Genomic DNA, 23,632 nt, shown 5'->3' on the forward strand with positions numbered 1-23,632 from the left:
AGCTGCAAGGGAGCTGGGTTTTGTGATCCTCTAGTTGGATACATCCCCATCTTCATTACTGGTGTGGTATTGGGGAAAGGGTTATTGCTAGGCAACCAACAATATTTGCCACATAAAATCTCCATTTCTTCTTTGTGGTGTTTATAACACGATGCACAATGGATTTATCCCAACTATTATTAATTTATTTGTTTGGGGTTTATTCATAATAGTCAGAGGCATGTTTGGTCAATACTACAGTCCATAAAGCAGACACAGATCCCTGTCCCAGTGGAGCCTCTGTTCTAGGGGTGATGGTGGGCTTTGCGCAGACTCACTCAGCCCCTCCAGTGTTGGTTCACCTAACACCCTCCCCTTCTTGTTCCGTTCCAGGGTGACTGCCAGACGCGGGAAGAGGCCGTGGCACTTGGCGTGGGCCTGTGCAACAATGGCTTCATGCACCACGGTAACCTGCCCCTTCCCTTCAGGCCAGCCTCCTGGGGGGGGGGTATGTCCTGGAACAGAAAAGCTAGTAGGGACCCTGGTCACTGGGGCATTTGGGGGGGGCGGGACGGGGGGAACTGAGGCCCAGAGAGAGCAAATGGTGGGCTGGAGGCTGCTCAGCCTGCCCCTGGGGGAGCCCAGGCTAGATGCCGGGTCTTGGGCCTGTAGACCCAAGCGTGGGGTTTGGGGTGGCTCAGGAATCCCCCCCCACGCCCCTCCCACTTCTGCACTGGTGGCAACATCACCTCGGGTTCAGTAGGGACCAAGATGGCTGGTAATGCTTGGCTGGAAAACTGGACTGGATTTGAGGTCAAATCTGTGGACTTCCTGGGCCCTTCTCCTGGATGGGATGTGACCTCCGGGTGGGCGGTGAGACTGGATCATGCGGGCCTGGCCCACGGGCTTCCGCGGGGAGGAGAGAAGAGGGGTCTGTGTGGACAGAGGACGGGCAGGTTGTGAGTGAGAGAAGGAAGGGAGCTGGGCAGGGATGTTCGCACCGCTTTTCCCGGCCTGACCCCCTTAGGTCACTCTCCTTCCCACTGGAGGAGCACGGAGGAGGGGTTGAGAGGTGGGCAGTCCTGAGATGATCCTGAGGTGGGAAGACGGGCAGGAGGGAGAAACCGGTTCCACTGTCACCATTTCAAATTAAAATAGAAGTTAACGCTCTCTGTGCCTGGCCTCCTCCTGAGCACTCCCCATGTATTAATTAGTTTAATCCTGAAATGATCCTTTGATGTTGGTATTAATATTATCCCTATTTATAGATGAGGAAATGGAAGCCCAGATAGTTAAGAGCCCTGCTCAAGGTCACACAGCAAGTCAGAGCTGGGATTTGAACGCAGGCAGGCGGGCTTCATGGGCCACATGCTTGGCCACTGAGCTCTGTGACCTTCCCACTTGCTGGCCCTGGAGGAGCCCTGAGTCTCCTACCCTTTCAGCAGGACAGGTAGACTTTAACTCCCACCAAGGAGCCTTTCTTCTCCTTTTAGAACATTCCCCAGGGCTTTGCCTCTTGCAGTTTCCCTGGCTTGGAGTACCATACCTGCCTCACGCCCCCGACTTACTCAGTGTTTCTGTTTGGTTCGCACCTCCCGAGGCCTCCCCAAACACCCCAGCCTAACTGCTCCGCTCCTTCATCGCTCCATGCTTAGCTCAGATTCACGCTTCTTCCTGGAGCTGTTCTCTCCCTGTCAGACTAATTCCATGCTTCCCTTGTGGCTTTGTTCATGCTGCTCTTCTCTAGCCCTTGAGTTCCTGGTGCAGGCACCGTGCTAGGCTCCAGGGACAGAGCGGTGAACGAGGCAGATGAGAGTCCCATCCTCGGGAGCTCACAGCCTAGTGTGCGTGCGTGCGTGCGTGTACGTGAATCAAGCAATGAAATAAGCCCATGTTCTGGAGCGGTGTGGGCATGTGAGGAGGACTTTGGCTTTAACTCTAGTGCGGTGGGAGTCCCGGCAGGGTTCTGGGCAGAGGAGGGCCGTGGAGGATGTCTGCGGGGCTGAGGGGGGCAATCGAGAGGCCAGGGGAGGGTTGATGTGGTGTGGGCCCTGGTGGTCCAGGGAAGGGGTGAGATTCTGGCAGGTCTTTTGGCCATTCCTCCTTCCAGCTTCTGCTTTGTGCTCTAACTCAGAGGTCAGCGATCCCTCGCTGCAAATGGCCAGATAGTAAGTATTTTAGGCTTTGTAGGTCACAGGGTCTGTTACAGCTCAACTCTGCCATTGTAGCATTAAAGCTGCTACAGGCAGTACTTAAATAAGTGGGCGTGGCTGTGTGCCAATAAAACTTTATTTAGAAACACAGGCCGTGGGCCATAGTTTTCTACCCGTGGTCTAGCTGCTGGGTTTGCTGTCCCTTCGACAGGATGAGAGCTGTGCCAGCAAGATGACAGGTCCCCAGGCACATCCCCTGCCTTGGAGCCGGCAGGCCTTGTTCGAGCCCTGACTCGGCTGACTCCCCAGTAAGCCTCTGCCCCTCTCTGGGCCTCCGTTTCCTTATCTTTCCAATGGATCCCCTCCTCCTGTGAGCCCAGGCTGCTCACAGCTCTGTGGGGTTAGGGGTGAGGACAACCTCCCAGCTGCCTGTTTCACCAGCAGAAGACAGGCAGGTCAGGCCCAGCCAGGGTCATTCCCGTCCATCAGCTCCTCTCACCAAAGTCCCTCATTCCCAGAAGCCACTCTGTTCCCCGCGGGGCCCTCTGACAGCTCCGTCCTTCCCGCCAATCAGCTGGGCAGAACCTCTCATTTGTGGGTGAGAGTAATTAGGGGTCCACCCCAGCGGCTATTCTGGGAAGGCTGCTGGCTGAGGACATTCTGCGGGTGTGTGTGTGTGTGTGTGACTCCCAGGCAGCGCCAACACCCTTGGGGCCCCTCAGGGAGGGAAATTGCAGGGCGTGGCCCCTGCCCTCCTGTCCCTGCCACGACCTCAGAAATAAGCTAAAATAGGAAAGGGCTGAATCCCAAGGTTGTGGCTGCTGCAGGTTAGGGTGCCGAGTGGAGGGTGGAGGTGGGGCCGCGGGGCGCCTCCTGTGGCGTCTGACCTGAGCTCCTGGGCCCCGAAGTGCCCTTTAGGGGAAACTGAGGCTCACCGTCTCATCCCCCACCCCTCTGGAAGTTGGTGCTGTTAGGATCCCCACAGATGAGCGGGCGGAGGCTCAGAGAGGCTAGGAGGAAATGAAGTCGGGCCAGGGCTGGCAGGGGTTTGAACCTGGCCAGTGGCCTTGAGCGAAACCTACATCCAACGAGTGGTGGGACCTCACCTGGCTGAGCTCCTGGACTCTGGGATTCCTGCTGTTGCCCCAAACATTTCCGCCAAGACACAACATCGTGCTTCATCCTCCCACTCCCAGAGGCTGTCAGCCTCGTGTTTATGGTGGAGGTGAACAGCCAGCCGGCCCCTGGGGCCTGGCTCCCCAGCTCTGGGCAAAGCAGCAATTTGTGTGTCTGTTTTCTCCAAAGAGGTAGTAGGGGCGGCTGGAGGAAGGCACAAACAGCTCCATGTCCTGGGAAAGGAGGAGAAAGAAAGGATCGCCTCCTCCTGCTTTTCATGTAGTCACCAAATCGGTAGATAGCCTCTGTCTTCAGCCATGGTGGGGACATCTCGAACCTCAGGCAGCTGGCTTTGCTTCTTTCAGGGGCCCTCTGACTTCAGACCCTGCCTTCCCCACACCGAGCCTGGATTAGCCTCCTTGCTGTAGTTCACCCCTGTCCCCATCTAGCAGGCCAGGCTGGGCCGTATGGTGAGAAGGAGGAGCCTGCCCGCTCTGTGACCTTGTGCAGCTTATTTAGCTTCTCTGGGCCTTAGTCTCCCTACCTGTAAAAGGGGTACAGCAAATCCTTCCTCATCTGAGGAGTAAACGAACCAAAGCTTTCATCCACAGTGTGCCCGGCACTGGTAGATACTTAGTTAAATTGTAATCTACAGGGACCAGATCACATGCTGGTTGTTGCTGGTTATTTGTATTCATTTTCCTGCCTTCTAGAACAGAGGTCAGACAGCCTCTCCTGTAAAGGCCCAAATAGGAAATATTTTAGGCTTGGTGGGCCATACGGCCTTTTGCAGTTACTCGGCTCTGTCACTGTGGCATGAAAGCAGCTCCAGACAATAAGTAAATAAATGGATGTGGCTGTGTTTCAATAAAACTTTATTTATGAAAAGAGGTAGTGGGCTGGATCTGGCTTATAGGGCCTGAGTTTGCTAGTCCTCATTCTAAAGTGTCTCATTGTGGTCCGTTTCTGATTATTGGTGAGGTTGAACTCCTTTGCACCTACTTGCTGCCCACTTGGGTTTCCCCATCTGGAAATTGCCTGTTCATATCCTTTGCCCATTTATCTGTTTCTCGCTGCCTGTGGTTGATTTGTTGGAGTTTCTTGTATATTCTAGATATTTATTCCTTGTTGGCTTTAGACATTACAGTTATTTTTGAATCTGCCATTTGCCTATGGTCTTGTTATTGAACTGAAGCCCTTAATTTTATTATACTGCTTTTTTGGGGGGGGCGGCGTCTTGTATGAAATCTTTTTCTGCCTTAGGACGAAGATATTTTGCATTTTGTTTGGTGAGCTTTGGTTTCCCTGTTCATAGTTAGGTCTTAAACCATCAGGAGTTTATTGTGATACATGGTTTGAAGTAGGGATCCAATTTTATTTTTTTTCCCCAAGGGAGTCACTTTTCCCCTACATCCTCTGCAGAATACTCCATTTGGTCGTCAGTATCATACGCTAAGTTCCCATAAACACATGGTCCTCTTATGTGATTTCTGTTTCCTTCCACTGGTTCTTTATCTGTTTCTGCCATCATTCCACACTGTTTTTGCTACTGTGGCTTTGTAATATGTGTTTCTATCAGGTGGGGCAAGTTACAGACTTTTCAAGAGACGTCGGAAAGCCAGACGTCTATGCGAAGTATCCTAATCCGTTAGTGTTGGCCCATGATTCCCTTTAATGAAACGCCATGCTCGCCAAAGCAGACTTGTTCTAGGGGTTGGTTCCGGCCCATGGTTGCCCGTTGGCAGGCGCTGCTGAGCCTCCCCATGCAAACCTGATGATGTGTTTGCAGTGCTGGAGAAGAGCGAGTTCAAGGATGAGTCCCAGTACTTCCGATTCCACGCAGACGAGGAGATGGAGGGGACCAGCTGCAAGAACAAACAGCTTCGCAACGACTTCAAGCTGGTGGAGAACATCCTGGCCAAGCGCCTGCTGGTAGGAGCAGCTCTGAAGCGCTACATCTGCCTTCCCAGGCCCAGCTGCAGCCCGGGAGCTGGGTGACCTGCTGATTACGTCTAGAGAAGTCGGGCTCAACTTGGAGCACCCGAGTATGGGAATTCCAGGAGGTGGCTGGCGACACTTCATTGGCCAAGACTACCTTCTTTATGAAGAGATTGGGCTTGCTGGCTCCCTTTCCTCTCCTTTCCTTCTCCCCTTGCCCACCCCACGTCCCAGCTTAGCGTCGTGCAGGGACGTTGGCCCCCTGACGTGGCTCATTCGGGATACCAAAGCCTTTGGTCTTCTGGTGGTGCCCTGTCCAAGTGCAGTTGCTGTAAATACCCTTGCAGTTGAGGGAGAACATTTACCAGCCCGTTCAGCTATTTCTCCAACGTAGCCCTCCAAATCCTGTTTCTCTGCCTACCGATGACCAGCCACCTCCATCTTCATGCCTGGTCCGCAGGAGGCGGCCGAGAGGGAGGCTCAGCAGGTTAGATCTCCTGCAACAACCAGAGTTGGGGCTAATGTCTGACTCATATGAAGATGGCACCATTAACTTCTCTCCTGTGGTACTTACGGGGGTCCCATAAGTATGCAGATTCCCATTTCTCCCACTATAAAACCCACCAGTGCCTTCCCATCATGCTTGGGATGAAATCCAGTTTGTCATCATGGTCTCCAAGACTCTCGCTACCTCTCCAGCTTCATCTCCTGTGTTCTCCCCTCCCTCATCCCACCCCGGCCACTCTGATCTCCTCTCTTATCCTCGAGTACTATGGGCCTGACTCAGGGCCTTTGCCCATGCTGTGCCCTCTGCCTGGAACACTTCTTCCACTCTTCATAAAGTTCTGTTCCTCATTTCATTCAGGTCTCAGCTCAGATAACTCCTCCTCTGGGACCTTTGCCACACCATGGTCTATCCCCTTAAGTGCTTTATTTTAATTCAGACTATATACACTCCCTGTATCACATTCTATATTTCTTTGTTCATTTGTTTGTAGTCTGTCTTCCCCACTAGATAGTCGGCTGCAGCAGGGCAGGAACTGTCTTGTCTTGTCCAACACTGTTTCCAGTGCCCAGTAAAGCACCTGGCTCATGTAATAGGCAGCAGCTCAGGAAAGATTCGTTGAACAAATGAATGCATTTGTCGGTGTTCCCCTCACCACTGAACCCCCAAACCTCCCAACCTGCTTGCCACCCTGCAGTTTGGAGGGACTGCTCCCTAAACTCCTTTCCTATCCCCAAGTTCTTGGTGGCTGGACACCTTTGGATCTGTTTCATTCATTAAGCCAGCAAATTCTTACTGAGCACGTACAGTTTGCCAGCAGATAGGGGGACAGTGGTGTATAACCGAGGAGACTTGGTGCTTGGGAGGGGGAAGGGGAGGTAGGCAGTGAAAAGCAAAAAGTATGTGATCAGCACCAGCCTGAGGCACGAGCCAGCTGGTGTGTCTTCGCTTGACGGGTACGTATTGAGCACCTACTGTGTACTGAGTGCTCTTTGTATTTAACGTCATCCTGCCACGCACCCCTACTCCATGTAGGTCTGGGGCACAAGGAGCTGGTAGGATCACGGTCTCGTGGGGGCCATGGTGGGGCTGGCTGTAGGCCCTGCTCACCATCTCACTGGGTTTCTCCTGCCTTGGGCCCTCAGATCCTGCCCCAGGAGGAGGACTACGGCTTTGACATCGAGGAGAAGAACAAGGCCATAGTGGTGAAGTCGGTCCAGCGGGGCTCGCTGGCTGAGGTGAGGCCTCTCAGAGGGGCCACCCGCAATGTCCGTGGTTCCTCCTTGCTCGTTGTCCTGTGGGGGCACACTCGGGCCAGAGCGGGCTCGCCTGCAGGCTCTACGGGGAGCTGCGAGAGAGCCCCCTGCTCTGGGCTGTCTTCCCAGCGTGTGTGCCCCTGGCTCCCCTCATGGCCCCGTGGGGAGGTGCAGGAGAAAAGCGGGTTTCTGAATCAGGTAGTTGAATAGGACAAGTTGGTGGCTCTGCCATGGACCTGACCTGTAGGCGAGGGAGGAGGGAGAGCCTGGGGAGGCCAAGGGTTCAGCCCTGGTCCTCCCAGCTGCCTCCGGGGCTGTGGAGGTGGGTGGGGGGAGGCACCTACCGCACCATCCGGGCGCTCCACCTGTGTCCTTGTAGCGGTTAGGGGGGCTTTGGGCTGCAGGTGGCCACGTGCTCGCCTCTCAGTGGCTGGAGCCATTACGTAGGTGGTTAGAAGACGGTGGCTGTGCGTCTCGGTTCGGGGTCAGCACCTCTGGCCTTCCTGGCCGAGCTGTCATGGTCACAGGGTGGCCACCCCAGTTCGATGCCTTGTGTCCTCACACGGCAGGTGGGAAGCAGGGGCAGGTTAGGGCAGTTTCTCCTCAAGGAAAACGTCTTTCCCGTTAGCACCTGCAGGCTTCCCTTCAGCTCAATGGCTGGAACTGCGCCTCCCCAGCCACTTAACTGCTCACCACAGCGGGGAGCGGGGTTGCCTTGGGGGGCTCAGTCTGGGCACGCTCGGTCCCAGGGCTGGCTCTGTGCTGCCTGAGCACAGCCAGGTCTCCCGGTGAGGAGAAAGGGAGGCGAGTAACCTGGTGTGTGTCTCCCCCAACACCCCCCGCCAAGATGGCTGGCCTGCAGGTAGGGAGGAAGATCTACTCCGTCAACGAGGATCTGGTGTTCCTGAGGCCCTTTGCTGAGGTGGAGTCCATCCTTAACCAGTCTTTCTGCTCCCGCCGCCCTCTGCGCCTCCTGGTAGCCACCAAGGCCAAAGAGTGAGTGTCCCCATGATGGGGCGTTGGCCCATCTTCCTCTCGGGCTGAGGAGTTGCCTGAGTGCCAGGGGTGGTGGCGGGGGGCCTGAGCTGTCCTGGTTCCCCACGGATGGGGCTCATTCTACAGGCATGTGACATGAGGCTGCTACTTTGATTCATTCAGCAGTTGTTTATTGAGTGCCCACTAGGTGCTGAGTGTTGTTTCAGGCCCTGGGGATCCAGCCATGTCTGGGTGGACACATTCCTACCCTTCGTAGATCTCAGTCTAGTTGGAAGGTAGGGCAGGAGACAGGCAGTAAAACAAAACAGAGAAGTAAGAGACATAGTGAACCGGGAGGTAGTAAGCCTGGGCCAGTCTCTACAGCTGGGAAAGGAGATGGGCTGTGTGGAGGGATGGCGGTCACCTCAGAACTGAGGTGAAGACCGAGGAGGGAAGAGAGAGAGTCAAGGGAGGAAGAGCATTCCAGGCAGAGGAGACAGCTAGTGCAAAGGTCCTGGGGTGGAACCATGGCTTATATCTTTGAGCAACAGTGAGGAAGCTGATGGGGTGGAGCACAGTGAGTGAGAGGGAGGGGTGGGTGATGAGGTCCACCGGACAAGGGAGGCCAGGCCTTGTAGGACTCTGTGCCCATGGTAAGGACCATGGAGCCACTGGAAGGTTCTGAGCAGAGGCAAGGCATGATGTGACATAGGTTCTGGAAGAATCCCTCTCGCTGCAGGTGGAGACTAGATTGTCAGGGGCAAAGGTAGAAGCAGGGGAGTGGTGAGGAGGCTGGTGGCCTGGCCCAGCCCAGTGTGGCAGCAGTGGAGGTGGTGAGAAGTGGTCGGATGCCAGATATAGGTGCAGGGAGAAGCATTTTCTATTTTAAAAACTGTGCATTTGGTTTTCTTTTCTGTCTTCTATTTAAGGCAGATGCTCCCGGTTTCCTGTTGACAGGAGTGATGGAAAGTTTTAACTATGATTCTTCCAGTGAGAAAGGCAAGCCAGTTTAGGGAAGATGATTGATAGTTTGGTATGTGGAAGTGGCAGAAATCACCCAAGGGAATGTGCCTGCTTAAAGTTCTGGAAATGCCTAGGGCTTGAGAACAGGCTCCCTCGATGGTTTTATCTGGCAGGTGGGGATAGGAGGATGATCCTGAGGCCCACTGTGGGGGACGTGCCCTTGACAGGGAAGCGCAGGTAGTTGCATCGAAGCCGCTGGATGAATGTCGCCCACCGCACGGCCCTGGGCAGGCGCGGCTCCCTCTGCTCTGGCCTTCCACCTGCGGAATGGCCAAGACCTGGCCTTTCGAACTGCGTTCTCTAGGGGACACTCGTGGGCGTTTTTCTAGAGTCAGCACCAAGATGTTCTGAGTCACTTCTCACCCTCCCCTCTGTGATTGTTGAACAAAGTATGCGCTGCCTATGGGGCTGGTTTGACCACCGAGAGGCCCCCTCTCACCAGGAGACTGACAAGAGAAGGTGTAGGAGGGAGACCTGGGATTTCTGTGCATGGATTCAATCTCCAAGGGCAGGGCGGGTGGTTCTGAGTCATTAAAGATGCCAGAGGTACGGGCTCTGGTTAAATGAGGTTTGTCTGTCTCTTTGGGAGCCGAAAGTCTAGCATTGCTACTCCTTTGGGTGGGATTTCCCCAAAGTCTGGGAGGCAGGAGCTCCCAGGGTGGCCCCCTGGGCTATTGGGCATACTACTGCTTTCTCTTACATCTGTTCCTACCTGGTGCAGGATCATCAAAGTTCCTGACCATCCAGAGGCTCTGTGCTTCCAGATCCGTGGAGCTGCCCCGCCATATGTCTACGCCGTGGGCAGAGGTGAGCCCCACAGACAGAGAGGGGGACCTTGGGAGATGGGTCTGTGTGTGTGACCAGCAGGCCTGTGCTTCGTTAGCCCTTCCTTTCCTCGCCTGGAACAAAGGCATGCAAGTGCTGACATCTCTGGGGGTCAGGTAGTCACAAACGGACGGCGGAGGGCAATGCATAGGGAGTGGTGAGGGCTGTGGCAAGGTGAAAAAAGACGTGCTCACTTTAAAAGGGGTTAGTTTTCCCTCAGCTCAAGCTCATTATTGCCAGGTAGGAATGAGTTTTTAAAGGAAGCCAGAAATGAGAATTTTGGCCACATTTCTGTGGTCAGATCCAGCCCGAGGGCCAACAGTCAGAGACCCCTGCTTTCGTGGTGCCTCCTTCTTGTGTGCTGCTCAGCTCTCTCCTGGAGATGAGACCAGATGGTGCTGAGGTTCTGGGCTCCGAGTCCTCTTTGTATCTGAGGGCCCCACTTTTCAAGTTGAAACATGAACTGTCCACTTTTGTGGTCAGAGTTGTACTTGTAACATGAGGTGATGAAGAAAATGCATATCACGGCAGAAAGCTACCAAGAATTCGTTAACTATTTTAAAGTGGGTTTTTATTTTCTTCTTAATGTAATGGTTCTTGACTGGGGGCCCTTTCACCCTGCAGAGGGCATCTGCACTCTCTGGAGACATCTTTGGTCGTCAGAACTGGGGTGGCCTCTCAAGGATAGAGACTAGGGAGGCTGCTGAACAGCCTGAGCCTGCACAGAGGGCCCCATGGCAGAGGCTTACCCGGCCCCCAAATGTCAGTGGTACCGAGGTGAGAAGGCCTGCCTTGTAGCATCTGCAAGAGAAGAATAGGTGTTTGTAGGTGAGCCAGGCTAAAATAGTAAAGCGGCTAATATTTCTTGAGCACTTGCTAAGGACAGGACATGGGGCTAAATGCTTTAGACGTTTAGCTCCCCAAATCTCTCGAGAACACTCTGAGTAGATATTATTAGTGTCCTCTTTTGACAGATGAGGAGCCCAAGGCGCAGAGAGGTTGGGGAGCGTGCCAGAGGTCACGGGTGGTCAGTGGCAGAGCCACGTTTTGAACACCAGCCCCTGGGTCCGGGCTGGTACTCGTCGCCATCACACCAAGCAGACCTGACCTTCTCTCAGGCGCGGATGGAGCTTGGCATTCATCTGTATTTCCAGACTCTTCCTGTTAACCACACAAAACCCTGGGGGCCAAGACCTGTAGTTTGGGAGCCATGGTATACCCAAAAAAGCATGCACTTGAAGTCTGGTAGACCTGGGTTTGAATCCTGGCGTCTCCTCACTGAGTGACCTTGAGAGAGTCATTTTGCCTTCCTGAGCCTTTGTTTCGCTGTCTGCAAAATGGGGCTGATCCTGTCACGGGATCACAGGTTGTTGAGGGATTTTAAAGGAGACGAAGCTCTAGAGTGAAACGTACCCGTGTTCAAGTCTAGCCTTCCTTGCTGTGTGACCTTGGGCTCGCTGCTACTTCTCTGAGCCTCAGTTTCTTCTGCGAAATGGGAATGCCAGTCCCTGTCCTACCTACTGGAGTGGGTTGGAGAGTGGCTCTAGGGTGGAAGGGATGAGGGTGGAATGTCTGGGTGTGTGTGTGGGGGGGTTGGGGTGGTGGGTGGGGTAGGGGACAGCGTTCATCTGGTTACTTGCCCTTGCTGCCGCTGCTCCGGGCTCTCTGCCTTGCGTCCACCCTCAGACACTCTTGTTCCCTCAGGCTCTGAGGCTGCGGCCACAGGGCTCTGTGCTGGCCAGTGCATCCTGAAGGTCAATGGCAACAACGTGGTGAGTGATGGTGCGCCGGAGGTCCTAGAGCATTTCCAGGCATTCCGGAACTGCCAAGAAGAGGCCCTGGTGAGCCAGCCAGCAGCCAGGGGGATCAGGGGAGCCCTGCTCAGTGGGGCGGGGGGCTGAGGGCCACCTCCCTTCCTTGTGGGGAAGCCTGAAGGCACCCCAGCGCTTGGGGTGGGGTGGGGCTCCCTACCTTGCAGGGCTGAGCTGGGCTTGGGCTCTTGCGTGCTCTGTCCGCCTGAACCAGAGGAGCTGGGCCCTGATATCTCACGGTCTTGATTGTCACAGCTGTGACATGGGTGTGATAAGACCCTCTTTTCTCACTACATAGCACATTGGGCAAAGAGTTGATGGTAAAAGTTGATGTTGTAGTTGGGTTGGGGGCCGGGGTCCTGGGGTGGGCGGCACTCATTCATTGGTTCATCCAGTAAGCTGTTTATTGAACACCTGCTATGTGCCCAGCATGTTTGTGGGCCCTGGGGCTGCAGGAGAGACAGCGGGGCTGCTCCCATGGGTCTGACCTTGTTTCCAAAGGCTCCCCTCTCCTCTGGCTTCTCTGCAGAGCATAGACTCTAGAGGGTGAGGGCGGAGCATGATTGAAGGTCCCTCAGGAAGGGTCCAGAGTGGAGTCTTAGAGGACTCTCCAAAGATGGTGTCACCAGCAGGCTAGAAGCCTGGGCTTCGGAGTCAGGGAACGGTCTGCGCCTTAGCCCCATCCGTTCCTCCCCGGGCTCGTGGTGTCATGGCGCCCTCTTACTCTGCCCTCTGGTAGGGTCTGTACCAGTGGGTCTACCACACCCACGAGGATGCCCAGGAGGCCCGAACCAGCCAGGAGGCCCCCGGCGAGGACCCCCAGTCTGACTCAGGTAACGGGACAGGCGGGCCGTGTGGCTGAGACTCCAGTGGGGACTGGTCCTCTTCTGCGTCCATGCTCCTCCCTGCTCCTGGCCAGGCCGTGTTGGTGCCATCAGCTCTGTGTTACTTTCTGCTTGCAGCTGTAACACAGTGCCACACACACACACATACACACACACACACACACACACACACACACAGTTACTACCTCACAGCACTGGAGGTCAGACGGCCACAGTGAGTCTCACTGGGCCATCAGGCAGGTGTCAGCGGGGCTCTGTTCCTTTCTGGGGCTCTAGGGGAGAATCTGTATACTTGCCTGTTGCAGCTTCTAGAAGCTTCCTGCATTCCTGGGCACGTGGTCCCTTCCTTCATCTTGAGAGCCAGTGGCGTTGGCCTGAGTCCCCCTCACACTGCCCCCGCTCTCCAATTCTGACTCTTCTGCCTCTATCTTCCCCACGTAAAGGACGGTGTGGTCACATTGGGCTCGTCTGGATAGCCCAGGATAACCTCCTTATTATAAAGGCAGTTGTTTCACAAACTTAATTCCGTCTGCAGCCATAATCCCCCCCTTGCCATGGCACAGCATACTTACAGGGTCCGTCCAGGGGTTAGGGCACGGGCACCTTTTGGGGGCCAGTATTCAGTCCACCGCGAGCTCCCATCTTTATCTCAGGCCCAGCCTCAGCTCTGGACTCCAGACCCGTCTTTCTACCTGCCATCCCTGGGATGTCCATCAGGCGTGGCACACTGAGCATGACCCAAATTGAAACCCTAACCTCCCCCTGAAGCTCAGTCCTCCCCTAAGTGTCCCTGCTCCATCCTTCCATATTCTTAGGCCCCACACCTCGGAGTACGTCTTGATTGTTCTCTTTCTCCTCTCTCCCTCCACCTTGATCCCAGCAGCACGCCTGTTGCCCTGCCTTCCTCCTGCATCCAGAATCTGACCCCTTCCTACCCCCTCCGTCGCTGCCTGGCCTAAGCCACCATCATTTCTTACCAGTACCCCTGCAGTAGCCTGCTCACTGTTCTCCCTGTCCTCCTACAGGCTATTCTCAAAAAACAGAACAGAACCTTCTGGTGACTCTCACCCTACTCCAGGCAAAGCCCGAGTCCTCCTCCTCATGGTCTGACAGCCCAGGCCTGGCTCTCCAGCCGTACCTCCCAGCACTTTTCATCTGGTGCTCGCTGCTCCATCCACTCCAGTCTCTTGCTCTCAAATTCCAAATATACTCCTGCCCCAGGGCCTTTGCACTTGGAGTCTCCCCCTGCCTTGCCTGCCTCTCCTCCAGAGTACTTCTTACCTCATGCTCCTCACCTCACTCAGCTCTCTGCTCAGATGTCACCTTATCGGGGAGGCCACCTGAGTGCCCTGGTCAAGCACTCTCTGTTCCTCAGTGTCTCCTTATCCTATTTTATTTTTCTTCACTGCGAGTATTACTTAACATATCATACACCTGTTTGTCTGGTGTTTTCCCCACCAGAGCATAAAATCCACGAGGGCAGCGGTTTTGTTTGCTTTCTTCCTTGCTGGATCCTCAGAGCCTAGAACTGTGCCTGGCACATCGTGGGCACTCAGTAAATGTGTAGTTTGAATAGTAGCCTGTTTACTCCAGTGGCTTCTCTGGATTCTGCCCTGTGTTTCTGCTGGGCTGGAGGTAGAGAGGCAGAGGCTGTGGGAAGAGTAGGGGCTTTGGATACCTCTGCACCTGACATTTGTGGGCTCCTCGCTGGTCCATTCAGGGTCAGCAAAGAACAGGGTTTATGGGGTTGTTTGGGGAGCAGTTCCCCTACTGCTGAAGCACACACAGCCTGGCAGAGGGATCCTGAAGGGGACAGGCTGATGGGGAGGGAGGAGAGGCCAACGGGCAGCTCTGAGCCTGCTTTATGCCCTCGGAGAGGAAAGGGCTGTGTGGCCTTCTTCCCCAGCAGGTGGGGGAACCCTGATAATGATGGTCAGATATGCCGAGAGGAGCTGACAGTTTCTGGTCTTCTGTTCAACAAGGAGAAGCACCTGCTATGTGCCAGGCCCTGTTCTAGGAGCTGGAGGGTCCATAAAAACATTGATTTCTCTTTTACACGCTGTTTTCTGCCTGTGGTGGTTCTAGCGACTTGGAATCCGCAGTTGAAAAAGAGAACGTCTCCTCTTTGTAGATCCAACAAAAGTCCCAGACTTGACTCTCATTGGCCTGGCTCGGGTCACATGCTTGTTCCTGAATTGCTGATTGGCCAGGCCTGTGCCTCTGGGGAAGGGTGTGGTTAGGGCTTCCTTCTTCTGAGCCACAGAGACCGGGAATGGGGCACAAAGGTTGGTTCCTAGAAGAAAAATCGAGGACAAGGAGTGAGTGAGAGTGGGCTGGCCGGAATGGTCAGAGCTGCAGCACAGGCTTCATCCCCCTGTCATGTCCCACATGAGCCACTGCAGTGCTGGGTTGGGGATGGGCTGGGCTGGGGGGGTGGTGCCCCCTTCTCAGCGCTGTCTGTCTCTTTGGCTTCCAGACTTCCCCCTGCTGTCCCTGGGGCCCCAGCTGAACCTGCGTGAGGACAGCCCTGTGGTCACCCTGACTGTGGACAACGTACACTTGGAGCATGGTGTGGTGTATGAGTATGTGAGCACCGCAGGTGTCAAGTGCCATGTGCTGGAGAAGATCGTGGAACCCCGTGGCTGCTTCAGCCTCGCTGCCAAGGTCTTGCTGGGTGCTGCCCTGCCCTGGGGGATGGAGCACCTCATTCTCATTTCCTCAAACTTAGCCTGGAGCCCTGAAGTCCAGTTGCCGCCCCAACCACTTGGTAGCTGTGGGATTTAGGAGAGTAGCTTTTTTTTTTTTTTTTTCTCTTTAGCCTCAGCTTATTTATCTGCAAAATGGGCCAGTAACAGACGCTATCTCCCAGGGTTATTACTAGGCATACAGGAACCACTGTAGATAAACTGCTTAAGACCTTCCTTGGTGCACAGTGAGTGCTGAGTGGTTGTTCATGTTTCTGCAGATCCTCAAGGCCTTTGCTGCCGATGACAGTGTCTTTGTGCAGAACTGTGGGCGGCTCATGGCCCTGAACAACAACATCAAGACCATGTCCCACTATGAGTTCCGCAACATCTGTGACACCAAGCTGGAGAGCATCGGCCAGAGAATCGCCTGCTATCAGGAGGTACTTGCACCCCAGAGGGTCTCAGCCTGGGGTATTTTGGTTGTAAATGTCAAAATCCAACCTGACGTAGATTAAACAAACAGGAGCATTTATTGGTTTATGTTACTGAAGAGTCCAGAGATGAACTTTGGGCGTGGTTGCATCCAGGTGCTCAAACAGCCATCACACCATCACGGGAATGTGGCCTCTCTCTCCTTCTCATGCCTTTGCTTTCCTGGGTTGGCTTTGCCTTTAGGCAGGCCCTTCTTGCATGGTGACAGAATGGTTCCCAGTAGCTCTAGCCTTAGCGACCCCAGAGAAAAGGAACTCGGTGGGAACTCTTATTGGCTTGGCTTGGGTCCCTTGTCTAGCCCTGTACAAATCACTGCAGGATTGGGAAGGCCAGCCTTACCTACACCTCATGGACTGTGGGTTGGGGAGAGATAGTTCCTCAAGGATAGCTCAGGGCAGCTAAGATGAAGAAATGAATGTGGGTGGGTGCTTGGAGGCCTTAGATTTCTCTACACCTTCACTGAAATCTGGATGCAGTGAAAGGCAGTGTAGGGGAGTCCGCTTTTTTCCATTTGAAGCTATTGGCATTTGTCCGGGTTTGGAATGTCTGGCCTAGGCTAGGATGAAGTGGGTGCTGGGGTTGGGCCGGCGTTCCCAGGCCCCTGAATCATGACCCTATGTACCCCACTTTTCTCAGTTTGCAGCCCAACTGAAGAGCAGGGTCAGCCCACCCTTCAAACAAGCATCCCTGGAACCCCATCCGCTGTGTGGCCTGGACTTCTGCCCCACCAATTGCCACGTCAACCTCATGGAAGTGTCCTACCCCAAGACCACTCCCTCAGTTGGCAGGTCCTTTAGTATCCGTTTCGGTCGTAAACCCTCCCTCATCGGCCTTGACCCTGAGCAAGGTAACTGCATGTTTCTGTTAGATGTTGTGTTCAGGTCTATAGATACATAAATGGAACCATGTCAGGACGCCAGCAGTCCAGGGCTAGAATGGTGGCTCCCCAGTCTGTCATCCCCACCATCTCTAGATGTGGCTTCCTTCCTGAAGGATGCCTTATGATATAAAGTAGCTGCTGGAGTACCAGCCATCATGTCTGTATTCTAGTCAGGAAAAGTTTCACGGTAGTTAAAAGCATATTAGCACCAAACTGAAACTTTCTTCTCGAAGTCATCTAGTGGATTAAAAGAATATTTAACAGGGAGTTTTTCTCACTCATTGGGATCCTCGAGATAGGTTTGTATATTTCTGTCTAAGGAGTATGGGGTGCCAGGAGGCTCTTTCCAAGTGAGCTCCCCCTCCCTCCACTGTAGGCCACCTGAACCCCATGTCCTATACCCAACACTGTATCACCACCATGGCTGCCCCATCCTGGAAGTGCCTGCCTGTGGCGGACGGGGACCCCCAACACCAGGGCCTCAACGACAGCGGCTTTGGGTCAGCCAGTGAAACCACTGGCCAGGAGGACCGGGGCCTGAGCTTCCTACTCAAGCAGGAGGACCGTGAGGTCCAGGGAGCCTACCGGCAGCTCTTCACCAAACTCGATGTGGCTCTGAAGGAGATGAAGCAGTATGTCACCCAGATCAACAGGTGCGCTCTGACCCCAGAGGGAACAGGGCAGTGAGGGGGAGGGTCAGCATTTGCCAGCCTCAGCAATGGCGACATTTTGGGTAGAATAACCTTTTGTAGTGGCGGGGGGGGCTGTCGGTTACCTTATAGGCAACTTAGCGATGCCCCTGGTCTCTATCCGCGAGATGCTGTAGCTCCCCTGGTCCGAGGTTGTGATAGCCAAAAGTGTCCTCGGACATTGCCAAATGCCCCCTGGGCGGGGGGATGGGGTGGGGTGGGCGGAGTACCCCCTGATTGAGAACGACTGCTCTAGTGGAATAATGGATGTGGGCAGCGATCATTAGGAGAGGCTGACGCTATTTGGAGAAAGGTTTGGGGGGAACTGTCCTTGCAGAAAGGGAGACAGCTAGACACGTCCTTTTTGGTGTCTTGCCACAGGACACACAATGGAAATGCGTGTCCTCCAGCCAAAGTCTGGGTCTCACTACTCGGCGACGGGATGTGAGGCATAGAGGGTGCTGAAATGGCACTTTGGGAACGCAGTTGGCCAAATCCATAGGGTGGGTGATTCTAGAAGACAAGTGACCCAGTCTCTTTAACACGTAAATGGTGGTGGGTGGGGAGCAGGTACAGGATGGAGGAGGAGAGACTTGAGACACACAGAAGCCACATGCAGCATCTGGACCTGGTCGAGATTCTGTTTTTAACACACCATCTGTGAGACTGTCAGGGACATTTGAATGTGGATGGGGGTACTAGATGGTATGAAGGAATTATTAATTTTGTTAGGTATGGTGATAGCAGTCTGGTTATGTTTGAAAGAGTGTTTCTCAGCCTTGACACTAGTGGCGTTTTGGGCTGGATCATTCTTTGTTGTGGGGCCGTCCTGTGTACTGGAAGATTTTTAGTGGCGTCGCTGGCCTCTACTCATTGGAGGCCAGAAGTGCCTCCCTTGTCCCCCATGTCAGTTGTGACAAATAGACATGGTTCTGGACATTGCTAAATGTCTGCCTCTCAGGAAATGTGCTACATTGCTAAATGTTTCTGGGGGGTGGGGGTGGGGTGGCAGTTAAGAACGTTGCTTTAAATGAAAGTCCTTACGTAGAGAGGTATATGGAAGTATTTATGGGGGGAATTATATGCTCTCTTGGATTTGTTTTAAATACTCCAGCACAGGCAGAAGCAGTGTGAACAAGTGAGGAGACAGAGGTGGGCCCTGAGTCGCCAAGGCTGCAGCTAGCTGCTGGGTACCTGGCGCTTCTCATACTGTTCCTTCTGCTTTTGCGAGTTGGAAATTGTCCATGATAAAGGAACAATAAGGTAGGGTCTGGAGACAAGAGCTGTGCGACTTAGTTGCTTCACCTCTCTGAGCCTCACCTGTAAAATGGGGCTAATCCTAATACTGACCTTATTGAGGTATAGTAGGATTATGTCAGCCAGGGTTTGTTGATCGCTTACAAGGTACCAGACATTTTTCTAAACATTTTACGTTTTACATTTTAAGTCCCCCTTTTTTTTTTTTTTAAAGATTTTATTTATTTATTTGACAGAGACAGAGAGAGCCCAGATAGGCAGAGCAGCAGGCAGAGGGAGAGGGAGAAGCAGGCTCCCCGCTGAGCAGGGAGCCCGATGTGGGGCTTGATCCCAGGACCCTGGGATTGTGACCTGAGCCGAAGGCAGACGCTTAACTGGCTGAGCCACCCAGGCGTCCCTAAGGTCCCTTCATCTTTATAGCTGCCTAGGACATAAATACTGATATGACTGCATTTTACAGCTGAAGAAACTGAGTCTCAGAGCGGTTAAATAGTTGCTTTAGGTCTCTAAGCTGGGAAATGGTAGCATTGTGATTTGAATCTGGGGTCTGTCTTAAAACCCCGGTGCTCTTAACCATTATATTCTGTGCCACGGACTGACAAACTGTGACCTATGGACCAAATTCAGCCCAGCCCACTGTTTGTTTTTTTTAAATAAAGTTTGATTGGAACACAGCCGTTCCTATTTGTTTGCATCTTGTCTGTGATGCTTTCCCACCACAACAGCTGAGTTGAGTAGTTGAGTAGTAGCCGACTGTACGGCCTACAAAGCTGAAGAGATTTGCTCTCAGGGCCATTTATAGTCAGTTTCCTGGTTGTGTTCTTGCGCTTTTGAGCCTCTTGCGGCTTCCCCATGACATCAACCTCACGCCCCCTACAGGAGGGACGGTGTATGTGTATCTGCTGAGTTGCTGGCCGGCTTTTCAGGGAAGGGATTAGAAGCATTTGATGGCTCCCTGTGTTTTGGGTCAGAGGTGAGGCCCGAGGTCAGGGCCTTATCTTGGACCTCCCTGGAGGAGAGTGAAGCTGTGGGCCGGTTCCTTTAACTTGACACTTTTTGCTCCCACAGGTTGCTGTCCACCATCACGGAGCCCACCTCTGGTGGGTCCTGCGATCCGCCGTTGGCCGAGGAGGCCTCATCCCCCCCGCTGGTCAGCGAGGAGAGCGAGGTGGACAGGGCCGACCACGGGGGCATCAAGAAGGTGTGCTTCAAGGTGTCTGAGGAGGATCAGGAGGACTCGGGCCATGACACCATGAGCTACCGTGACTCTTACAGGTGAGGGCATCACGTGGGGGCAGCGGTGGGCAGCTTGTGGGGATCATGTGGGGTTTGATGTGGATGGTGAGGGGGGACAGTTGAGGACACTGATCCATGGGAAGTCGGAATCGGCGGGACATTTCCTGGAAAACAGTGGGATGGAGCAGTGTTCTAAACCGTTTGGTTCCGGGAGGTTCTCTGAGCTCCCCAAAGCACATCCCAGATGCCCCCTTTGGCTCTCCTGCCCCGAGGCCAGTGTTCCAGGGCCTGGCCCCTTGTGGTGCCTTGTGGTCCCCACCCACTTGTTTTGCCGCAGTTCCGCTCGCACTTGTTGTTGGAATGTGGGCAAAGAAAAAGTCAAGGTCTGCGGTGTGTTTTAAAACTCAACATAAGACATATGGTTCCTACAATAAACGCCGTTTATTTTTATTTGATTCAAGGAGGAAGAGTTTTGTTTTTTTTTTTTCCCCCTCTGAGAGGATCCGAATTGTTTTCCTGCTGGTTAATTATAACCAGATCAGTGAAGTCCTAATTAGTGGGCTAAGTAACACTAAAAACTCAGTTTCCCATCATAAACCATATAGTGGGCAAATAGAATTTCTTATCTCGAGTAAACAAGCACTGTGGTCTCCAGTGAAAGGTTATGTAACGTTTGACCATTGTGAGTAAAGTAGAATCTTACAGGGTGCTTCAGAAAATATGGAACTGGCCAAATTGGACAAGAAAGCCCTTTGCCCCAGCCGCCCCCCCCCCATTCTTTCTGTCTTCAGGGGATCCACTGGTCCGTGTTCTGGCTTGCTGTTTACACATCGAGATGCTCTGGCTAACTGGGCGCTCTGTGTCCTTGGAGCCTCCTGTCCATAGTCCAGGAGTTCCATTTTTACATTTTTGGGTCCTCTGATTTTTCCCTTAATTGTCAAAAAGGTGAAGGAAAGAATTGTGGGATTGTGGGTTTTGATCTCCTGTGCTTTCTGAGCTCCTGGGACAGTCCCCGTCCTCACGAGGTCACAGCCAGGCTGGAGAGAGAACTAGAGCCATGTGGCTGAGTGTGGCGCTGCAGGTGTGTTCAGGGGCAAGGCTGTCCCTCGGGAGGAGTGACAGAAGTTCCATACAGATGGAAACGATCCACTGCCCTGCTCCTGTTTCTGCATTTCTGTGCTGGGGCCTAGAAATGTTTCCCCACTGTCAGACGTGGAAAACCCACCCAGACAACCTTCCCGGTCTCTGGCGCTGGGGGTGGAGGGGCCAGGGGTTTGGTCTCCACTCCGGAAAGTGGGTTCTGGGAGCTGGGACCAGAAGGTGTGATCCAGGGGGTGGGTGACTCATCCCTTCCTCTGTGCCCCTTTGCAGTGAGTGTAACAGTAACCGGGACTCGGTCTTGTCCTACACCAGCGTGAGAAGTAACAGCTCCTACCTGGGCAGTGACGAGATGGGGTCTGGTGAGTGCAATGGCTCGGGCTCCCGGAGAGCGGGCCCCGCACCGGGATTTTGTTTTGCTTATTTTGATTTTATTATACTTTGTATTATTTTGTATTACTTTGCATAGAGTGGTGGTATATTTCCTTTCAATCACTTAGTCAGCAGCTGTTTATTGAGCACCTACTGTGTGCTGGGACCTCAGCAGTGAATGGAAAGACAAAGGTCCTGGCACTCGTGGATGAAGCGTATGGCGGATGTGATGACTGATGTCACTCAAGTAGGGTGACCTGATGGTCTCCATAAAAATGACACATGCTCAAAACCAACATTTCAAATGACCCAGAAAAGTGCAAAAGAAGTACATGAAAGTAAGTCAGAGTCTCACCCCGTCCCCCAGAAGTGACCAGTGGTGGTATTTGGAGATCACTGGTGAGCGCGTATTTCTGCACAGATGGATCTGTGGGTGGATGGCCAGCTGGACACACAGACAGAAATAATAGTTTCTAAATGAGATTAGACTGTACTTGCAGCTTTTACTGAAAGACTGAAATTTGTTTTTATTTTAGTTTCATTGATTATGGCCTGTAAAAAATTTATTTCGTGCATAGGTCATACATTCATATGGTTCCTATTTCACAAGGCACGAGAGGGCGGGTGATGACAAGCCTCTCTCCCGCCCTCATCACCCGGCCGCCGGTTCCCCAGCTCCCACTGTCCCTGCTGCCTTCTGGGCTCATCCCCGGCTTGTTGTGCCTACAGATTTAATTGTAATTATGCTTCAGTTTAACAGAAGAAAAAGAAGCTCAAGTAAAATTGACAATATTGCTGAACTTCAGATAAATATTTCATCGCATAAGATGTTTAGCCGCATAAAGTGTCCCTGGGGAGGTGTTAGGCAGGAGCTTATGTGTGGCAGCTGATTTAACTCAAACAGCTGGGAGATGAATCTGGAAAACTTGGGATCCGGCTCCTTTTCTCTGGTCTTCTGGCTCCTCATTAGTAGAATGGAATAGTAACAATGACTTGCCATTGTGTAATGCGTGATTTGCCCAGTGTCACACAGCCAGGATCTGAGTCTGCCAGACTCCAAATCTGCCTTGGGTTTTGGAACTCTTGTCACTATACGGCCTTCTTGGCAAAGAGGTTGGGAAGGTGCGGATGGGGCAGGGATGGTTGATGGCCATGGCTGCTGCTTTCTTCCAGGGGATGAGCTTCCCTGTGATATGCGGATCCCATCGGACAAACAGGACAAGCTTCACGGGTGCCTGGAACATCTCTTTAACCAGGTAGGACGTTTGTCCCTGCCCCTGGCCTGACCTTGGGGTCCTCCCATCACCCCTGGTGAGAACAAATAAGCCAGGATCTGGGGCTGTGGGTCACATCCCCTGGAGGGCTGCAGGGGCCAAACTAACCTGGAGCTTCCTGCCACCCACAGGTGGACTCCATCCACGCACTCCTCAAGGGGCCAGTCATGAGCAGGGCTTTTGAAGAGACCAAGCATTTCCCCATGGACCACAGCTTGCAGGGTGAGCAGACAGGAGCCCCGAGGCTGGGAATGGCGTCTCACACCCAGCAGGGAGATGGCCTGCCGCGGGGAATGCGTGCTGGACGGGGCCGGACGCCTGGGCCGTGGTCTCAGCTTTGCCCCGCTCCTGCCCGGTGGTTGTGGGCCAACCCTGGGGTCAGCAGGTTCAGCTCCTGAGCAATGTCCGCCCACAGCTTTTGTTTTGTTTTCATGAACTGAGAACGATTTTTTTTTTTTTTAATGAAGAGTTGTAAAAATAAAGACAGAGACTATTTGTAACAGAGACCATATAGCTGCAAAGCCTAAAACAGTTCCTCTGTGGCTCTTCCCAGAAAAAGTCTGTGGACCCCTGGACTGGTCCTGAGCCTTTCTGGGCCTCCGTCTGCCTGTTTGTAACATGGGGGGAAGGACTGGGCAGGGACTTGCCAAACTCCCACATCCCCCCTTCATCATTTTAGCTGCATTCACAGGGCCTACTTACATCTTCACATTTTCTAAAACCATATTCATTTGTTGTCTTTGTTATTATTGACATAACTTTTTGGGAAAATATTTTCCTTTTAAAAATTTAATTTTGAAAGAACTTATTTAACCTCCCTATGTATACGGAAGACCAGTATAACATGCCATAAAATGACGATTACCGTGATGCTAAATCCAATGGGAGCACCAACCAAAAATGTCATTATACTGTCATTAGGTACCGTGGCCTGCCCAGGGCTCTCTGAGCTTTCATGAGAGGGATGAGTGAGTTAAAGAAGCATTAAGGATTTACCAGAACCAAATGGACACTTTGTTCTTGAAATGACTGAGAGAGAAGGAATTGGCATTTATGCCCTCCCACCAGCCTGTTCTCCTATTTACCCATCCACGCCCCATCTTTGTACTCACCCACCCACTTGTCCACACACCCACACACCCGCTACCCACCCACTGTCCATCCGTTCATCCATCCACCCCCCCACCCACTCACCCACTTGTCTACATGCACACCCACCCA

The 23,632-nt window shown here is 53.2% G+C and overlaps 1 protein-coding gene across 3 annotated transcripts in view; it reads left to right on the forward strand.

The window, feature by feature from the left end:
* PREX1 (phosphatidylinositol-3,4,5-trisphosphate dependent Rac exchange factor 1) overlaps nucleotides 1–23,632 on the forward strand; it is a 181,401-nt gene that overhangs the window by 136,479 nt on the left and 21,290 nt on the right. For all 3 annotated transcript variants that reach the window (XM_025853311.2, XM_025853309.2, XM_025853312.2), the window contains 15 exons: nucleotides 373–445; nucleotides 5,038–5,180; nucleotides 6,837–6,929; nucleotides 7,795–7,943; nucleotides 9,667–9,752; nucleotides 11,475–11,611; nucleotides 12,321–12,414; nucleotides 14,903–15,090; nucleotides 15,392–15,553; nucleotides 16,242–16,452; nucleotides 16,862–17,138; nucleotides 19,500–19,706; nucleotides 21,039–21,127; nucleotides 22,311–22,393; nucleotides 22,543–22,633. In XM_025853311.2, the coding sequence (XP_025709096.2) occupies nucleotides 373–445; nucleotides 5,038–5,180; nucleotides 6,837–6,929; nucleotides 7,795–7,943; nucleotides 9,667–9,752; nucleotides 11,475–11,611; nucleotides 12,321–12,414; nucleotides 14,903–15,090; nucleotides 15,392–15,553; nucleotides 16,242–16,452; nucleotides 16,862–17,138; nucleotides 19,500–19,706; nucleotides 21,039–21,127; nucleotides 22,311–22,393; nucleotides 22,543–22,633 (2,083 nt within the window). The remainder of the gene's footprint in view (nucleotides 1–372; nucleotides 446–5,037; nucleotides 5,181–6,836; nucleotides 6,930–7,794; nucleotides 7,944–9,666; nucleotides 9,753–11,474; nucleotides 11,612–12,320; nucleotides 12,415–14,902; nucleotides 15,091–15,391; nucleotides 15,554–16,241; nucleotides 16,453–16,861; nucleotides 17,139–19,499; nucleotides 19,707–21,038; nucleotides 21,128–22,310; nucleotides 22,394–22,542; nucleotides 22,634–23,632) is intronic.

The sequence above is a fragment of the Callorhinus ursinus genome, unplaced genomic scaffold, assembly GCF_003265705.2.
Source record: "Callorhinus ursinus isolate GAN/ISIS: 27379988/994484 unplaced genomic scaffold, GSC_fseal_2.0 scaffold53, whole genome shotgun sequence".
Classification (NCBI taxonomy): domain Eukaryota; kingdom Metazoa; phylum Chordata; class Mammalia; order Carnivora; family Otariidae; genus Callorhinus; species Callorhinus ursinus.